This window comes from Schistocerca gregaria, chromosome 2 (genome assembly GCF_023897955.1).
Source record: "Schistocerca gregaria isolate iqSchGreg1 chromosome 2, iqSchGreg1.2, whole genome shotgun sequence".
In the NCBI taxonomy this organism is placed as follows: domain Eukaryota; kingdom Metazoa; phylum Arthropoda; class Insecta; order Orthoptera; family Acrididae; genus Schistocerca; species Schistocerca gregaria.
In genome coordinates, this window is record NC_064921.1 from 351,404,092 (window position 1) to 351,419,824 (window position 15,733).

Here is a 15,733-nt window from a genome sequence, read left to right on the forward strand (position 1 = left end):
CTCACTGAGGCCTTTACAGACTGTAATTACCCTCCCAACCTTGTACAAAAACAGATTTCCTGTGCCTTATCTTTCAGTCACCCACCGCCTTCCAAAGTCACACTGTCAGGCCACAGAGCAGCATTCCCCTTGTGACTCATTACCACCCAGGATTGGAGCAACTGAATTACATTCTTCTCAGGGTTCTGACTACCTCTTGTGCCCTCAAATGAGTAATGTCCTACCCACTATACTTCCTGCTCCTGCCACAGTGTTATTCTGCTACCCACTGAACCTTCACAACATCCTTGTCCATCCCTACACAACCCCTGCTCCCAACGTATTGCCTCATGGCTCATATCCTTGTAATAGACCTATATGCAAGACCAGTCCAATACATCCTCCCACCACCACTTACTCCAGCCTGGTCACAAACATCACCTATCCCATCAAAGGCAGGGCTACCTGTGAAATTACTCATCTACTCTATAAGCTAAGCTGCAACCACTGTCATGTATTCTACATGGGCATGACAACCAACAACCTATCTGTCCGCCTGTATGGCCACCAACAAACTGTGGCCAAGAAACAATTGGACCACCCTGTTGCTGTGCATGCTGCCCAACACGACATTCTTGCTATCAGTGACTGCTTCACAATCTGGATCCTCCCCACCAACACCAGCTTTTCTGAAATGCTCAGTTGTGAACTCTCTCTGCAATATATCCTATGTTCCCGTAACCCTCCTGGCATCAACCTTCATTAGTCATTGTCCTTAATATCAATCCCCACTCTGCAGACACTGCCTGGCATGCCACTAGAGCTGTGGCTATTGGGAGAAAGAATAACATGAAGAATAGGTTACCTGCAGACCATCATTATTTTAACTGTCTGTACTGGATGCGAATTGCAAATATGAGGAATTTATATAAACTGTGACAGTTCACAGTGGTCCTTGTAATTTCTGCCTGTATATTCACTGCAGTGACAGTTGATCTGAGGCAGTTGTTGTGCTTGCCAGACAGCCCGAGAAGTTCCGGAGGAGTCTGATAGTGCAGGTCATAATTTACAAGCTAAGTCAAGGAAGTAGTATTTTAAGATGATGAAGGAGGTCCATTTGCTGAGTAGCAGTCACAGAAGGGGAGTGTCAAACTGGTACAGAACTCTTAGGGATTTGATTATCAGGTAATTGGTAGTTTTAAGTCAAGTGCAGGGTTCAGCAATATCACCCTTGATTTAGGCTCCTTAGGAAAGGAGCTTGGGAAAGAAGATCATGTAATATTAATAATAGGCGATGCAGGCAACAGTGTGGACTGTAGCTATAACTATACATCTCAGGATAAAGTCAGTCAAAAGAGGCTACGTATATGGCCAGTTGCCAAAATCATTCGGTCTGGCCAAAGCAGGATCCATCCCAGACTAGCTATTTACAATGTTTTTCCTAAACTTTCCTTAGAATAAATTTGCCCAAAAGACATAGCTGCAGAATGAATTTAGTGTCAGCTGAAATAGTTTGTAGCAAACCAAAACGCTGTAGCTTGGCCAAAATCTTAGATATGAAAGAAAACAGATGTATTGCCTTTCAGCAAGATGTCAGCAGCCTCATTAATAAAAAGGATGTTCTTTCACCTTCATACAAAAAAATGAAAGGGCAGATAGAATGTTACGAGATGTGTTGTGCTTATTAAAACATCACATGAAAATTATTGAAAGTGTGTAGAGTCATCTTGATGAAAATAATTTAATATCACACTACTGCACAACCAGTAAGAAAAGACGTGGCTCTATGTTCAAAAATGTAGTTCAGTCCCAAGCCCTTCAGGTTAATGTGCATTGCACTGAATAGCTCTTTGTATGCTGTGCCACAACAGTGGAAGAGGAAACACGTAAGTATGTGGTACTGACTGGTTGCAGGAAATATTGTAAGCATCATGAAACAGTTTGGTTATGCAGACTTAAGAAACATTGTTTTTGAATACTTAATTATTTGTCTGATAGTTCTGATCAAGGGTCTCCTAGCTCTGCATTATTTGTCATAGAAATATTTCCTATGAGAATGGAAGGACGTAGTACAACATAAGTTGACAGTTTCAATGGCCAGTGATTTATCTGACCATTACGGTCATAAGTTAACAATGAAGTATACTGACCAGTTAGGTCAGGCCTAGGCAAACAGTGCTCCAGAAGCAGTAGTGCTCTGGCAGCACTCTTCTCTAGTGCTCAAGCACACTGGAGAGTAGCCCTGAGGGGTGAGGAGGAATAGGAACAAAAAGACTGCAGCCTGATGCTGCTAGAGCAAAGCAGTCACCTTGTCAGATGCCAAGGAGTTTACTGACAATCACTGGCACTGTTTCAGTAATTGTTATTTTGTCATGAGGGGTTCCAAGACACTGCATGACTGAAGACAGGCAGCAATTTAGGTGTCAGACCATTTTCATTTTTGGCTGGTGGTGTACCTACTTGCGTTAAATTTGATTTATGTTATGCATTATGAATACTATGGTGTCTGTGCACATTTCCAAAAAAGAAAAAGTGGAGAAGCCACAATTGCACTGTTATGAACTGGAAGAAGACTTACAAGAATGTCATTACAACATCTGCCCCAAAGACAATATGATAGACTTTTTTTCTGACAAAGGACTGTGAATGTAGCTGGCTCAATTGAAGGTGGCCGTTAGAGAAAAAATGCTAAGTAAAGTAAAGATAAAATCTTTTGTGGTCAGCATCATCAATTATTTGAATTCATTAAGAGTTAATGCAAGAGGAGACTCATTTGCTAACAGATATGGGGGACCAGATTTTTGCTATCAAACCAAATTTAATCCTATGGAAAAATCATCTTCAATTTCACTATGGGGAACATATCCTAAGACCTGGGGTGGTAATTTGTGAACCAGAAATGAATGACTACATTTCAGTAATTGAAATGTTTCATCATTAATCCACAAAGAGATTTCAAGGCATTGTATGACTGAAGACTGATAACAATTTATTTTACCGTTCTTGCTTTTGGCCATTGATGTACCTCATTACATCCAACTTGAACTATTAGACATACAGTGTAGCACTCAGCTCAACCATTTGTTTGTTCAGTCCAGGAAGTTAGAAGACTTTTATAAAATGTTACCCCAAGAACAATATCCTCGACTGCACAGACAAGTCACTAAAGCTATTTCAGTTTTTGGTTCAATGCGTGTGCTAACAGTTTTTTTTTTTTTTTTTTTTTTTTTTTTTTTTGCCCCTGCTGTGAAATTAACTTAATGTTAATGCCTGTGTGTAAAGCTCTTTGTAGTTCTGCTCAATGAATTAGCACTATCTAATGTAGTTATTCAATGAAAAAATAAAAGTTCTTGCATCAGCAGAAAAATAAACACACATGATAAAATTCTGCTAATAAAAGTATGCTGCAATATTCGCTTCTTAGAAGTAATCACCCTGTGTTGCGAACATGTCTTCCTAAGTTTCCTGTGTGTGCAGCCTTTAGCATATAGCCATCTCTCCCACACATCTTCTTGGAATAGTGCAGTGGTGGGAGAAGCCAGAGCACGTCTTAACTAGGCTTGAGTTAAGTACAGTTCAAAGATAAAAAATACTGCATTGCAGAGTCACAAACAATGATTCAATCATAGACATTGTAGATGGAAAACTTGAACTCTTCCTTAAACATATTCCTTGAGCACTTTGAGTGTCATTTTCCCTAAAATGAACAAGGATAAAATTAAACAGAAGCAAGGGAAAAGTACCTTGGCTTAGTATCTTCGGTTGGGAAGAAAGAACTCTACCTAATTCACAGAACAAACAATCATCAAAGTTGGAAGTCCATGACCATCAGTATTTTAAAATACTCCAGTTTTTTATTTAGAAAAGTGAAATATATGTACCATGTAAAATAAATAAAACATTCCAATAATAATTCAAAAGCAATGTGGTATGTTATTTAACAAGAACAAACAAAAATAATGATCCAAATGAAGTGGAGCCCCCAGAAGATAGGTTTCAAATTCAGTGATTATTTCCCCATAGTGTGAACAAACATTGAATCAACTAATAAACAGCCAAATAAAGATGCTTTAGAATTACTTGTGCAGGCACTACATGCGCAGCTAATAGACATTATTTTCAAAAATACGGTCCTTAATGATACTGCAAAGTCAGGTCACTACGTAAGGCACTAATTGTGCTGATTATAATGATGTTTGTAGCAGAGTATTAAAATCTTGTGCTAACTTGACAGGACTACCCTCACATTATATTTGTGATAAGTCAGTTATTGAGGACATGTTCTTGATAGACTTTAATATGCTGTAGTAACACCTGTAAAAATGGAGGTAAACCAATATTTTCAAAAGCTTTTGAGAAGGTGACTTGTTATATAATACTGACTCATTTAAATGAGTGGAATTTGTTAACTGCCTCTCTGCTTGGCTTTCACAAGGATTTTCCTCAGTGAAAGCAGAACATGAAACTACTCTCAGAAAGGGGGAACATAACATGTGAGTTCCACAAAGGTGGGTACTGAGCCCTAACCTACATAAATGATCTTCAAATGACTCTAAAAGAAGGTTCATAAGCTGTATGACTTGCTGATGGCCAAGTTTGCTAATCAAGGGTTTGAACTCAGCTTTACCAGACATAATCAAACAGTGGAAACGGAATGATGAAATATCAGTAATACTAGGACAAGGATAGATTGCTACTCACCATAAAGATGACATATTGAGTTGCACACTGGCAAAATGAAAAGGCTGTTACACATTTAGCTTTCGATCAAAGCATTCTTCAGAAAGGAAAACATACATACATTAACACAAGGAAGCACACCACACACACACAATTGCTATTTCTGGCAGCCTGGACCGGAATGCAACTGTTAGGTGAATGATAGTAGCAATCTGGAGTTGGGTGGAGAAATAAGAGCACAGTCTGGCAGAGTGTGGTGATAGGTTACTATAGGTTGAGGCAGGGATAATTTCGGGAGTGGAGAATGTGTTGTAAGGACAATGCCCATCTGGGCTGGTGGTGGAGGGGATGGCCTGGGTTGTATAGCAGCTACTAAAATCAAGCATATTATGTTAAGCTGCATGTTGTGCCCTAGGGTGGTCTATCAAACTCATGACCACAATTTGGCAGTGACTATTCATTGTGATGAACAGCTAGTTGGTAGTCATACCAGTATAAAAAGCTGTGCAGTAATAGCAGCAAAGCTGATGTAGGACATGGCTGCTTTCAAGGTGGCCCAGCCTCTGATGTGTTTGTATAAGAGTGTGACAAGACTGGAATAGGAAGTGCTGTGTGAATGAACTGGGCGGGTCTTTCACCTGGGCCTTCCACAGGAATATGTTTCCCGTGCCAAGGAGTTGGAATTGGGAGTTGTGTAGGGATGGACTAGGATGTTGTGGAAAGGATCTTGGATAAGATATCCTTCATTTCAGAGCATGATGATAGATAATCAAAGCCCTGCTACCATCATTTACCAGATGTAGGTCAGATAATAGTCAAACAGACTTACTGCTGGTTCGTGTCAAACAGTCTAAATCTTAATCACACAGAAACTTGTTTTATGCGGTCTTAAACAAGCAAAGAGACTGATTAGCACCACAGTACATATTAATGCCTGTACACAAAAAAAACATTGCATATATTTTCTCGGGATCCAGTTATATAATGAGTTAAATGTGGCCAATACATGGATAAACTAGCCAAGGATCTGAACTCAGTACATTTTGCCCTGTAAAGCATTTCCCTTGTTGACACAAAGACAAGTCTGTTAGCTTATCTAGCATATTTTTTCTCTTTGTAGTGTTCTAAGGCAGAGCACACAAAGTAAATAAAATATTAATTCAGCAGAAGGGAACAGTAAAAATTTTGCATATAGAAGATAAGTGCACAGCTTCCAGATGCCTCTTTAATGCCTTGGAATTCATATACACACTTCCCTGTACATTTAGTCCGTGATGATTTTTGTTGCTGACAGTAAAAATCAATTTCAGCTTATTGGTTATATCAGTTTCAACTTTTTTTTGTCATTTTCAATAGCTCATGAAGCCCCTTGGCCAATGGCTGCATCAGAATGTGATAGGCACGAGCAACTCCTACAAGGAAGTCCCTCCACCACAAACCGTCAGGTGGCTTGCGGAGTATGGATGTAGATGTAGATGAACAGTTATCTATACAGTCACAGTATAATACACAAAAATAATTTTCATGTGGACTTTGTCTTCTTGTGTAAGGATCAGAGTGGAGGTATGTACTCTGGTGCAAAGGTATTCAGCATGTTCTCAGCTAACAAAGAGCACGATACTTGGAATCCCAGTTAGTTCAAAAGAAAATTTCAAACATTCTTCCGTAGCCGCTCTGTCTACAAATTACGTGAATATCTAGAATGAAAAATGGAAAAGTTCTGTTATGTGCAAGGCAAGTAAGCAGTTTGACTACAATGCTTATCATTTAAAAGTCTCATGAAATTTTTGGTTATTGGTTATACGAGTTTCAACTTTTTAGTCATTCTCCATTATTAGGGGTTTTCTTGTAGGAGCCTTGAGGAGCTGCTCATGCCTATCACATTCTGATGCAGCCATTGGCCAAGGGGCTTCATGAGCTATTGAAAATGACAAAAAAAGTTGAAACTGATACAACCAATAAGCTTGACTGTTAACCTTTGTAGTCAAATTTAGTAAGATCACATAGGGTGGTTATGTTAGTGATTAAACTTTCGTGACTTGAGAGGCCCCCATGAAAAGTGAGTGATCATAGGACACTGAAGCTTTGTGGAAGCATTTTTAAGGACATGTGGAAGAGAAATAATGAATAAACCACTGAAAGAAACACATTTTATTTCCTCATGAGAGGATAATGTTCATTAATTGCATACGATGTTTAAGTTCCTGGTTACAAACACTGCTGAGTAAAGGCTATGTACAGCTTGTACAGAAACAACTAGATGACAGTTATAAGAGTCAAGGGGCTGAAAGGGAAGCAGTGGTTGAGAAGGGAGTGAGACAGGTTTTTAATCTAGGTCCAACTTTCAGCCTGTGCACTTAGCAAACAGTAAACGGAAAGGGGGGGGGGGGGCAGAGGCAAAGAAAAAAGTAGGAATTAAAGTTAAGGTGAAAGAAACTGAAACTTTGAAGTTTGCCGATGACACTGCAATTCTGTCAATGGCAGCAAAGGACTTGGAAGAGCATTTGAATGGAATGGACAATGTCTTAAAAGGAGGATACAAGATGAACATAAATAAGCAAAATAAAGATAATGGCATGTAGTAGAATTAAAACAGGTGATGCTGAGGAGATTAGATTAGGAGACAATACACGTAAAATGAATACAATTTTTCTGGGTTTGTGACCGCATTGTCAATATGTAAAACTACCGACATTTCAGTCACTGTTGTAAGTGACCTTCTTCAGGGTGTTTTTGCTTACTGTAAAGAAAAACACTCTCAAGAGGTCACTTGCAACAGTGACTGAAATGTCGGTAGTTTTATGTATGGATAATGTGGTCACAAACCCAGAAAAATTTAATTTATTGTGACAATGGCAATGGAAGCCTAAGTTTATTATTTAGACACTTAGAAGTTTTAGATGAGTTTTGTTATAGGTGCAGAAAAATAACTGATGATGGCTGAAGTAGAGAGAATATAAAATTTACACTGGCAGTGGCAAGAAAAGTGTTTCTGAAGAAGCGAAATTTGTTAACATCGAATGTAGATCTAACTGTTAGGAAGTCTTTTCTGAACGTGCTTACATGGCATGTAGCCATGTGTGGAAGTGAAACAATTTAGACAAGAAGAGAATAGAAGCTTTTGAACTGAGGTGCTACAGAAGAATGTAAATAATGAGAAAGACCAAAAGATGAATACAGTAAGCAGATTCAGAGGGCTGTAGGTTGCAGTAGTTATTCAGAGATGAAGAACTGCACAAGATAGATTAGAATGGAGAGCTGCATCAAACCAGTCTTGAAACTGAAGACAACAAGTATGAATAGCATTAAGTAGTATAGTGATCATTTATTGGTAATACAAATCAAATTTCTAAGAGTTCTGTGTCTTTTTTTAATTAGCATTAGTACCCCTATGAACCATGGACCTTGCCATTAGTAGGGAGGCTTGCATGCCTCAGTGATACAGATGGCCGTACCGTAGGTGCAACCACAACGGAGGGGTATCTGTTGACAGGCCAGACAAACGTGTGGTTCCTGAAGAGGGGTGGCAGCCTTTTCCGTAGTTTCAGGGGCAACAGTCTGGATGATTGACTGATCTGGCCTAGCAACACTAACCAAAACGGCCTTGCTGTGCTGGTACTGCGAATGGCTGAAAGCAAGGGGAAACTACACCCATAATTTTTCCTGAGGGCATGCAGCTTTACTGCATGGTTAAATGATGATGGCATCCTCGTGTGTAAAATATTCTGGAGGTAAAATAGTCCCCCATTTGGATCTCCGGTCGGGGACTACTCAAGAGGACGTCGTTATCAGGAGAAAGAAAAATGGCGTTCTACAGATCGGAGCGTGGAATGTCAGCTCCCTTAATCGGGCAGGTAGGTTAGAAAATTTAAAAAGGGAAATGGATAGGTTGAAGTTAGATGTAGTGGGAATTAGTGAAGTTCGGTGGCAGGATGAATAAGACTTTTGGTCAGGTGAATACAGGGTTATAAATACAAAATCAAATCGGGGTAATGCAGGAGTAGGTTTAATAATGAATAAAAAAATAGGAGTGCAGGTAAGCTACTACCAACAGCATAGTGAACACATTATTGTGGCCAAGATAGACACGAAGCCCATGCCAACTACAGTAGTACAAGTTTATATGCCAACTAGCACTGCAGATGATGAAGAATTTGATGAAATGTATGATGAGATAAAAGAAATTATTCAGGTAGTGAAGCGAGACGAAAATTTAATAGTCATGGGTGACTGGAATTTGAGAGTAGGAAAAGGGTGGGTGAATATGGATTGGGGGAGATAAATGAAAGAGGAAGCTGTCTGGTAGAATTTTGCTCAGAGCGTAACTTAATCATAGCTAACACTTGGTTCAAGAAGCATAAAAGAAGGTTGTATACATGGAAGAATCCTGGTGATACTAGAAGGTATCAGATAGATCTTATAATGGTTAGACAGAGAGTTAGGAACCAGGTTTTAAATTGTAAGACATTTCCAGGGGCAGATGTGGACTCTGACCACAATCTATTGCTTATGAACTGTATATTAAAACTGAACAAACTCCAAAGAAGGTGGGAATTTAAGGAGATGGAACCTGAATAAATTGACTAAACCAGAGGTTGTACAGAGTTTCAGGGAGACCATAAGGGAACAATTGACAGGAATGGGGGAAAGAAATACAGTAGAAGAAGAATGGGTAGCTCTGAGGGATGAAGTAGTGAAGGCAGCAGAGGCTCAAGTAGGTAAAAAGACGAGGACTAGTTAACGGAAGAAATATTGAATTTAATTGATGAACGGAGAAAATATAAAAACACAGTAACTGAAGCAGGCAAAAGGGAATACAAACGTCTCAAAAATGAGATCGACAGGAAGTGCAAAAGGGCTAAGGACGGATGGCTAGAGGCCAAATGTAAGGATGTAGAGGCTTATCTCACTAGGGGTAAGATAGATAGTGCCTACAGGAAAATTAAAGAGACCTTTGGGGAGAAGAGAACCACTTGTATGATTATCAAGAGCTCAGATGGAAACCCAGTTCTAACCAAAGAAGGGAAAGCAGAAAGGTGGAAGGAGTATATAGAGGATCTATACAAGGGCGATGTACTTGAGGACAATATTATATAAATGGAAGAGGATGTAGATGAAGATGAAATGGGAGATATGATACTGCATGAAGAGTTTGACAGAGCACTGAAAGATCTGAGTCGAAACAAGGCCCCAGGAGTAGACAACATTCCATTGGAACTACTGACGGCCTTGGGAGAACCAGTCCTGACGAAACTCTACCATCTGCTGAGCAAGATGTGTGAGAGAGGCGAAATACCCTCAGACTTCAAGAAGAATATAATAATTCCAATCCCAAAGAAAGCAGGTGTTGACAGATGTGAAAATTACCAAACTATCAGTTTCATAAGTCACAGCTGCAAAATACTAACGCGAATTCTTTACAGACGAATGGAAAAACTGATAGAAGCCAACCTCGGCGAAGATCAGTTTGGATTCCACAGAAATGTTGGAACACGTGAGGCGATACTGACCCTACGACTTATCTTAGAAAATAGATTAAGGAAGGCAAACTTACATTTCTAGCAGTTGTGGACTTAGAGAAAGCTTTTGACATTGTTGACTGGAATACTCTCTTTCAAATTCTAAAGGTGGCAGGGGTAAAATACATTGAGCAAAAGGCTATTTACAATTTGTACAGAAACCAGATGGCAGTTATAAGAGTCGAGGGGCATGAAAGGGAAGCAGTGGTTAGGAAGGGAGTGAAACAGGGTTGTCGCCTGTCCCCAATGTTATTCAATCTGTATATTGAGCAAGCAGTAAAGAAAACAAAAGAAAAATTTGGAGTAGGTATTAAAGTCCACGGAGAAGAAGTAAAAACGTTGAGGTTCGCCGATGACATTGTAATTCTGTCAGAGACAGCAAAGGACTTGGAAGAGCAGTTGAATGGAATGGACAGTGTCTTGAAAGGAGGATATAAGATGAACATCAACAAAAGCAAAACGAGGATAATTGAATGTAGTCCAATTAAGTCGGGTAATGCTGAGGGAATTAGATTAGGAAATGAGACGCTTAAAGTAGTAAAGGAGTGTTGCTATTTGGGGAGCAAAATAACTGATGATGGTCGAAGTAGAGAGGATATAAAATGTAGACTGGCAATGGCAAGGAAAGTGTTTCTGAAGAAGAGAAATTTGTTAACATCGAGTATAGATTTAAGTGTCAGGAAGTCTTTTCTGAAAGTATTTCTATGGAGTGTAGCCATGTATGGAAGTGAAACATGGGCGACAAATAGTTTGGACAAGAAGAGAATAGAAGCTTTTGAAATGTGGTGCTACAGAAGAATGCTGAAGATTAGATGGGTAGATCACATAACTAATGAGGAGGTATTGAATAGAATAGGGGAGAAGAGGAGTTTGTGGCACAACTTGACAAGAAGAAGGGACCGGTTGGTAGGACATGTTCTGAGCTATCAAGGGATCACAAATTTAGCATTAGAGGGCAGCGTGGAGGGTAAAAATCGTAGAGGGAGACCAAGAGACGAATACACTAAGCAGATTCAGAAGGATGTAGGTTGCAGTAATTACTGGGAGATGAAGAAGCTTCCACAGGATAGAGTAGTATGGAGACCTGCATCAAACCAGTCTCAGGATTGAAGACAACAACAACAACAACAGCAGCATTAGTAATCTTTCATAAGTGGTAGGCTGAACATAAGACTAACTTGGAGAGGTGTATTTGGATGGGAAAGTATTGGAGGTGCAGCATAACAGCAGCAGAAAGATTTAGAGTGCAGTTGATAACAACAACAAAATGGAGGTAGCAGAATGTGATGATAGGGTAGTTTTAGGGTAAGAAAGGGTAAGTCTAAGGTATTAGAAAGCAGCTACGGAAGTGAGAAATGAATGGCTTAGGATCATGACTGGTGGAAGTTTGGGCCATAGGAACTGCTGGACGAGAGGATGTGCTGGAGGAACAGTTCCCACTTGTGCCGTTTAGAGGATCTTATGATGATGATAGTAGGTTAGGAGAAACAAAATGGTATGGGTACTGAAGGAGCTGTTGATGTCGTCATTGTTCTGGTATGCAGTAAATTTTCAAATCAAAAGATCAAGTTTCTGCATCTATACTTTCAAGCCATTATTCATATTGGTCAGGTAACAGATAACTATGCATTGGCAGTTCATGCTGGTTGGTGTTTAATTAGTTGTCATATCCATATAGAATGCTGCGTAGTAGTTGCATCACAGCTGTTACATGTGCTGGCTGCTTCCACAGATGAGACACCAATATCTGTCACTGTACTGCAGTAGGAGGTAGTGGGTGGGTGTGCCAAAATGTTCTTGATCCTGGGTGTGGAAGAATGTCATTATGATGAACTTGAACATTGTACAGATTGAGTCGACAATAGAATACCACTTTTAGGTGGGAGGGGGACAAGGGGAGGCAAGTTGGTAGGGTTTCCCTCATCTTGGGATGTAATGTGGTTGAATCTTTTCAAGGCCTTACTAATAAGTGGAATACTTGTCATTGACATGTGTGTAGTTCACTGAGTTTGTAGAATCCCTTTCCAAAAACATTCCTAGCTTACCCAAGATGGCTTTTGTTTGAAGGCAGTAGACATTGTTCATTCAGAGCTTAAAATAGAAAAAAGTAATAAAATTATTACAGCAATGAATGATATACATTTAATTATTTTATTTATTTATTTATTTATTTATTGTTCCGTGGGAACAAATGAAAGAGAAGTCTCCATGGTCATGGAGCGAGTCAATACATGAAATAATAACACGATAGTAGAAACAGATAAAATGAAATATAAGAAACATATTCAGATGACAAGTCGTAAGTTTAAATAAAGAAAATCAACAATGTAACACTGGAATTTGCTTAATTTTTCAGCTCTTGGAAGAGCAGAAGACTAGGAGGAGGTAGTATGTTACTGGGATATGCCAGTTGTGAGCTAGGTTTCAAAGAATGGCAGAATCATGGTTTAAGAATCGGTAGTTAACAGGAAATGAGTAAAAGGATGATTAAAGTTAAAAAATACTGTGTTGCAACTAGCACATAGTATAGATTTTTGTATTATATAAGAATTAAAATCTTTTCAAATTCCGCAAAATACAAGTTAACATTTTCCAGGAACTATTAGATAAGTTCACTAGAAAATTTTTTAATTGTTACTTTCAATTTCCATAGTTAATTATATTTCTTGTAGTACTGTTATTCAAGCTATCTTCTTTTTTGCAGGCAAAATGATGTTGCTGGTATTGATGTGAACATGGGCTGTCCAAAGGAATTCTCAGTGAAAGGTGGCATGGGTGCAGCTCTTCTGTCAGAACCACAGAAGGCCTTTGACATTCTGTCAACACTTGTGAAGAGTGTAAATATTCCAGTGACATGCAAAATACGTATTCTACCTGATCTGGACGACACATTGAAGCTTTGTGAAACACTAGCATCTAGTGGGATAACAGCAATTGCAGTGCATGGTCGTACAAGAGATGAACGGCCACAGCATTCCAATCATAATGACTTCCTGAAGGCAATTGCAGAACACTTAAATATACCTGTTATTGCCAAGTATGTATCTTACACTGCTTGAAATTACGTAAGGGGCTGGAGAAAAACCATCACATCACAGATGATTTACTAAACAACATTTTAATCATTTTTATAGGTAAAGACGGCATTTTCTACAAAATATAAGGGACATTCAAATGAAACCTGGTCACTAGTGTAAAGTAACGGTAACAATTTTATTAACTCAAAAATGTAGTTATACACAGTACACATACTCAAAAATAGTCACCAAAACTGTTGGCTTATTTATCCTATTACAGCAGTAGCCGGTCGATCCCATCCTTGAAGAAGCTAGTAGGCTGCTGTCAGATCCAGGCCTGGACCCAGACACACACTTTGTCGTCCGTTGCAAATCGATGTCCGCAAATAGCTTGCTTTAGAGGTCTAAACACATGAAAGACACATGGTGTAAGGTCAGGACTGTATGGTGGATGTTCCAGTGTTTCCCACTGAAACTGCTGCAATATCGTCTTTACCGTATTGATTTTTCGAAACTTCAAGTGTCAATGCAATATGGTGTGGGCAGTGTCCATGTTAATACCCAGTACCCGATGGATCTTGTCCACAGTGATTCTGTGGTTGTCCAAGACTAAAGCATTCACTTCCGCACCATTTACAGTGTGATGACACAATGAGCCTGTCCAGGATGAGCATTGTCTTCCAGTGACTCGCGCCCTTCAGGGAATAGTTTTTACCATTCCACAACACTTGCATGACTCAGACTGTACTCACCTTACACAGCCTTCATCTGTCTATACATTTCACAGCCTCCAACTCCCTCTGTCACCAAAAATTGAATCACTCCTCATTGATCCTGCTTTCTCGCCTGCATGTTCAGGAATGGACGATAACTTGTGTGACCACCTTCTCTTCATCGTGAAACCACACTGGCACTATGCAACATCAAATGGTGCACATGTGTCAGTCTCTCTGCCAATAGATGATGCCACCATACCTGCAGTTACATGGTGCCACCTTACGTGTAAGGCAAAGGTAGATGCACTGACCAGGTTTCATTTGAATGAACCTCATACAATAAAAAATGACCAATTTTAAGAGGTGGAAGAGAGAAAAGTTTTATTGAAAATGAGGAGTTAAAAAAAGGAGTAGAAGCAAACTAATAATAATGAGAATATTCACAATGTCAGAAGATGTTATTATAGACAGTTCCAACAGAAATGTCACACTTTTTGAAAGTAACTTATCGACAACTACTAACTGCTCAAAGTAAACAATTTGTCTATTTTTTTATATTACTGTTTGAGTAACAGATGCCTGCAATTTCAACACAATATCCTTTAGAGTTTAATGTGTTCCCAATGTTCAAGTATGGTTAATATCATGCGCATAAACATATTTTGGAAAAGAAATCTGGTGGTAACTGCTCATAGTCAGTTCTTTGAGTTTACTGACAGCAGTAACAGCCATACTCATCAGGAAAGAAACTACTGGTTGCTATAACTAGCATGGCATCTCCCTATTGTGTGTGTTGCAACAGTCTCCAGAACTTTACGGAGGTTGATGTAAATTTTGTGCATGCTGGAAAGTGAGTCTAACTGCTTGTGGCTGATCTCTTTCTGGTGGAGTACCACGTAGGCCTCCATTAGGACCAGGAAGACATTAATAAACTGATTGCAGTGCCCAAAGAGACATTTAAGCAGTGATTCTTCCTGTGCTCTATATGCAGTTAGAATGAGAAGAAACCGTAACATGTGGTACAATGCTAAGTACCATCTCCAATGCATTTCACAGTGGTTTACAGGGTGTAGAAATAAATGTCTCAGCATGATGGGATTATGTGACTATAAATGCTGCCATTACTGTATCTCTGGAACTGTCACGAATCTTTCTTGTTTATTCCTTGGGTTCAAAACTCTCCACATGAGTTATTAATTGTGCACTCCTTGTGTTTACTAAAATTATTGTGCTGTATGCAACTGAGTCCCTGCTGAATTTTTAATCACTAGTTTGCAATAAGATGAAGCTTGGACCAAAATTCTCAAATTTTCACAATGAATTTCATCTCAGTTCTGTAGGCAATGTCCCACCATTGCTGAGGCCAACTTCCATTGTTTTATCTAGTATTTGTTTTAAGTATAAAGCTCAGTGATAGTGCAAATAGTTTGTCCACCATACATTTTGTCACTTTCACAGCGAATACCACACACTTCTGCCACTCTGAGGGGTATGTCATCTTTAATATGGTACCAAATTTCATGTATCTCTGATGATGGCCAGAACATTTCTCTCAACATTTGTCTTTGTTATACATTGTGTTTTGAAATTCATTTCACTGCAATACATAAGTAACTCTGATGGCTTGATGGCTAAATCGTGAAGCATCCTTTTCACATATCACAGAAAGCATTTACGATATTACTGTTAATTCTCAGAAATTGTCTTGTACAAGGTATATCACAAAAGAAATGAAACTAATGCTCAGAATTTGTTATGTATTTCCAAAATACATTGTTGCCGATGCTAATGTTTAAAGTGAAATCCATTTGAGCCCACACAC

General features: G+C 39.1%; 1 protein-coding gene across 1 annotated transcript in view; it reads left to right on the forward strand.

Annotated features, from left to right (window-relative positions):
* LOC126337035 (tRNA-dihydrouridine(20) synthase [NAD(P)+]-like) overlaps positions 1–15,733 on the forward strand; it is a 68,721-nt gene that overhangs the window by 9,754 nt on the left and 43,234 nt on the right. Inside the window, exon 3 of the mRNA XM_050001337.1 lies at positions 12,883–13,215. Within this exon, the coding sequence (XP_049857294.1) occupies positions 12,883–13,215 (333 nt within the window). The remainder of the gene's footprint in view (positions 1–12,882; positions 13,216–15,733) is intronic.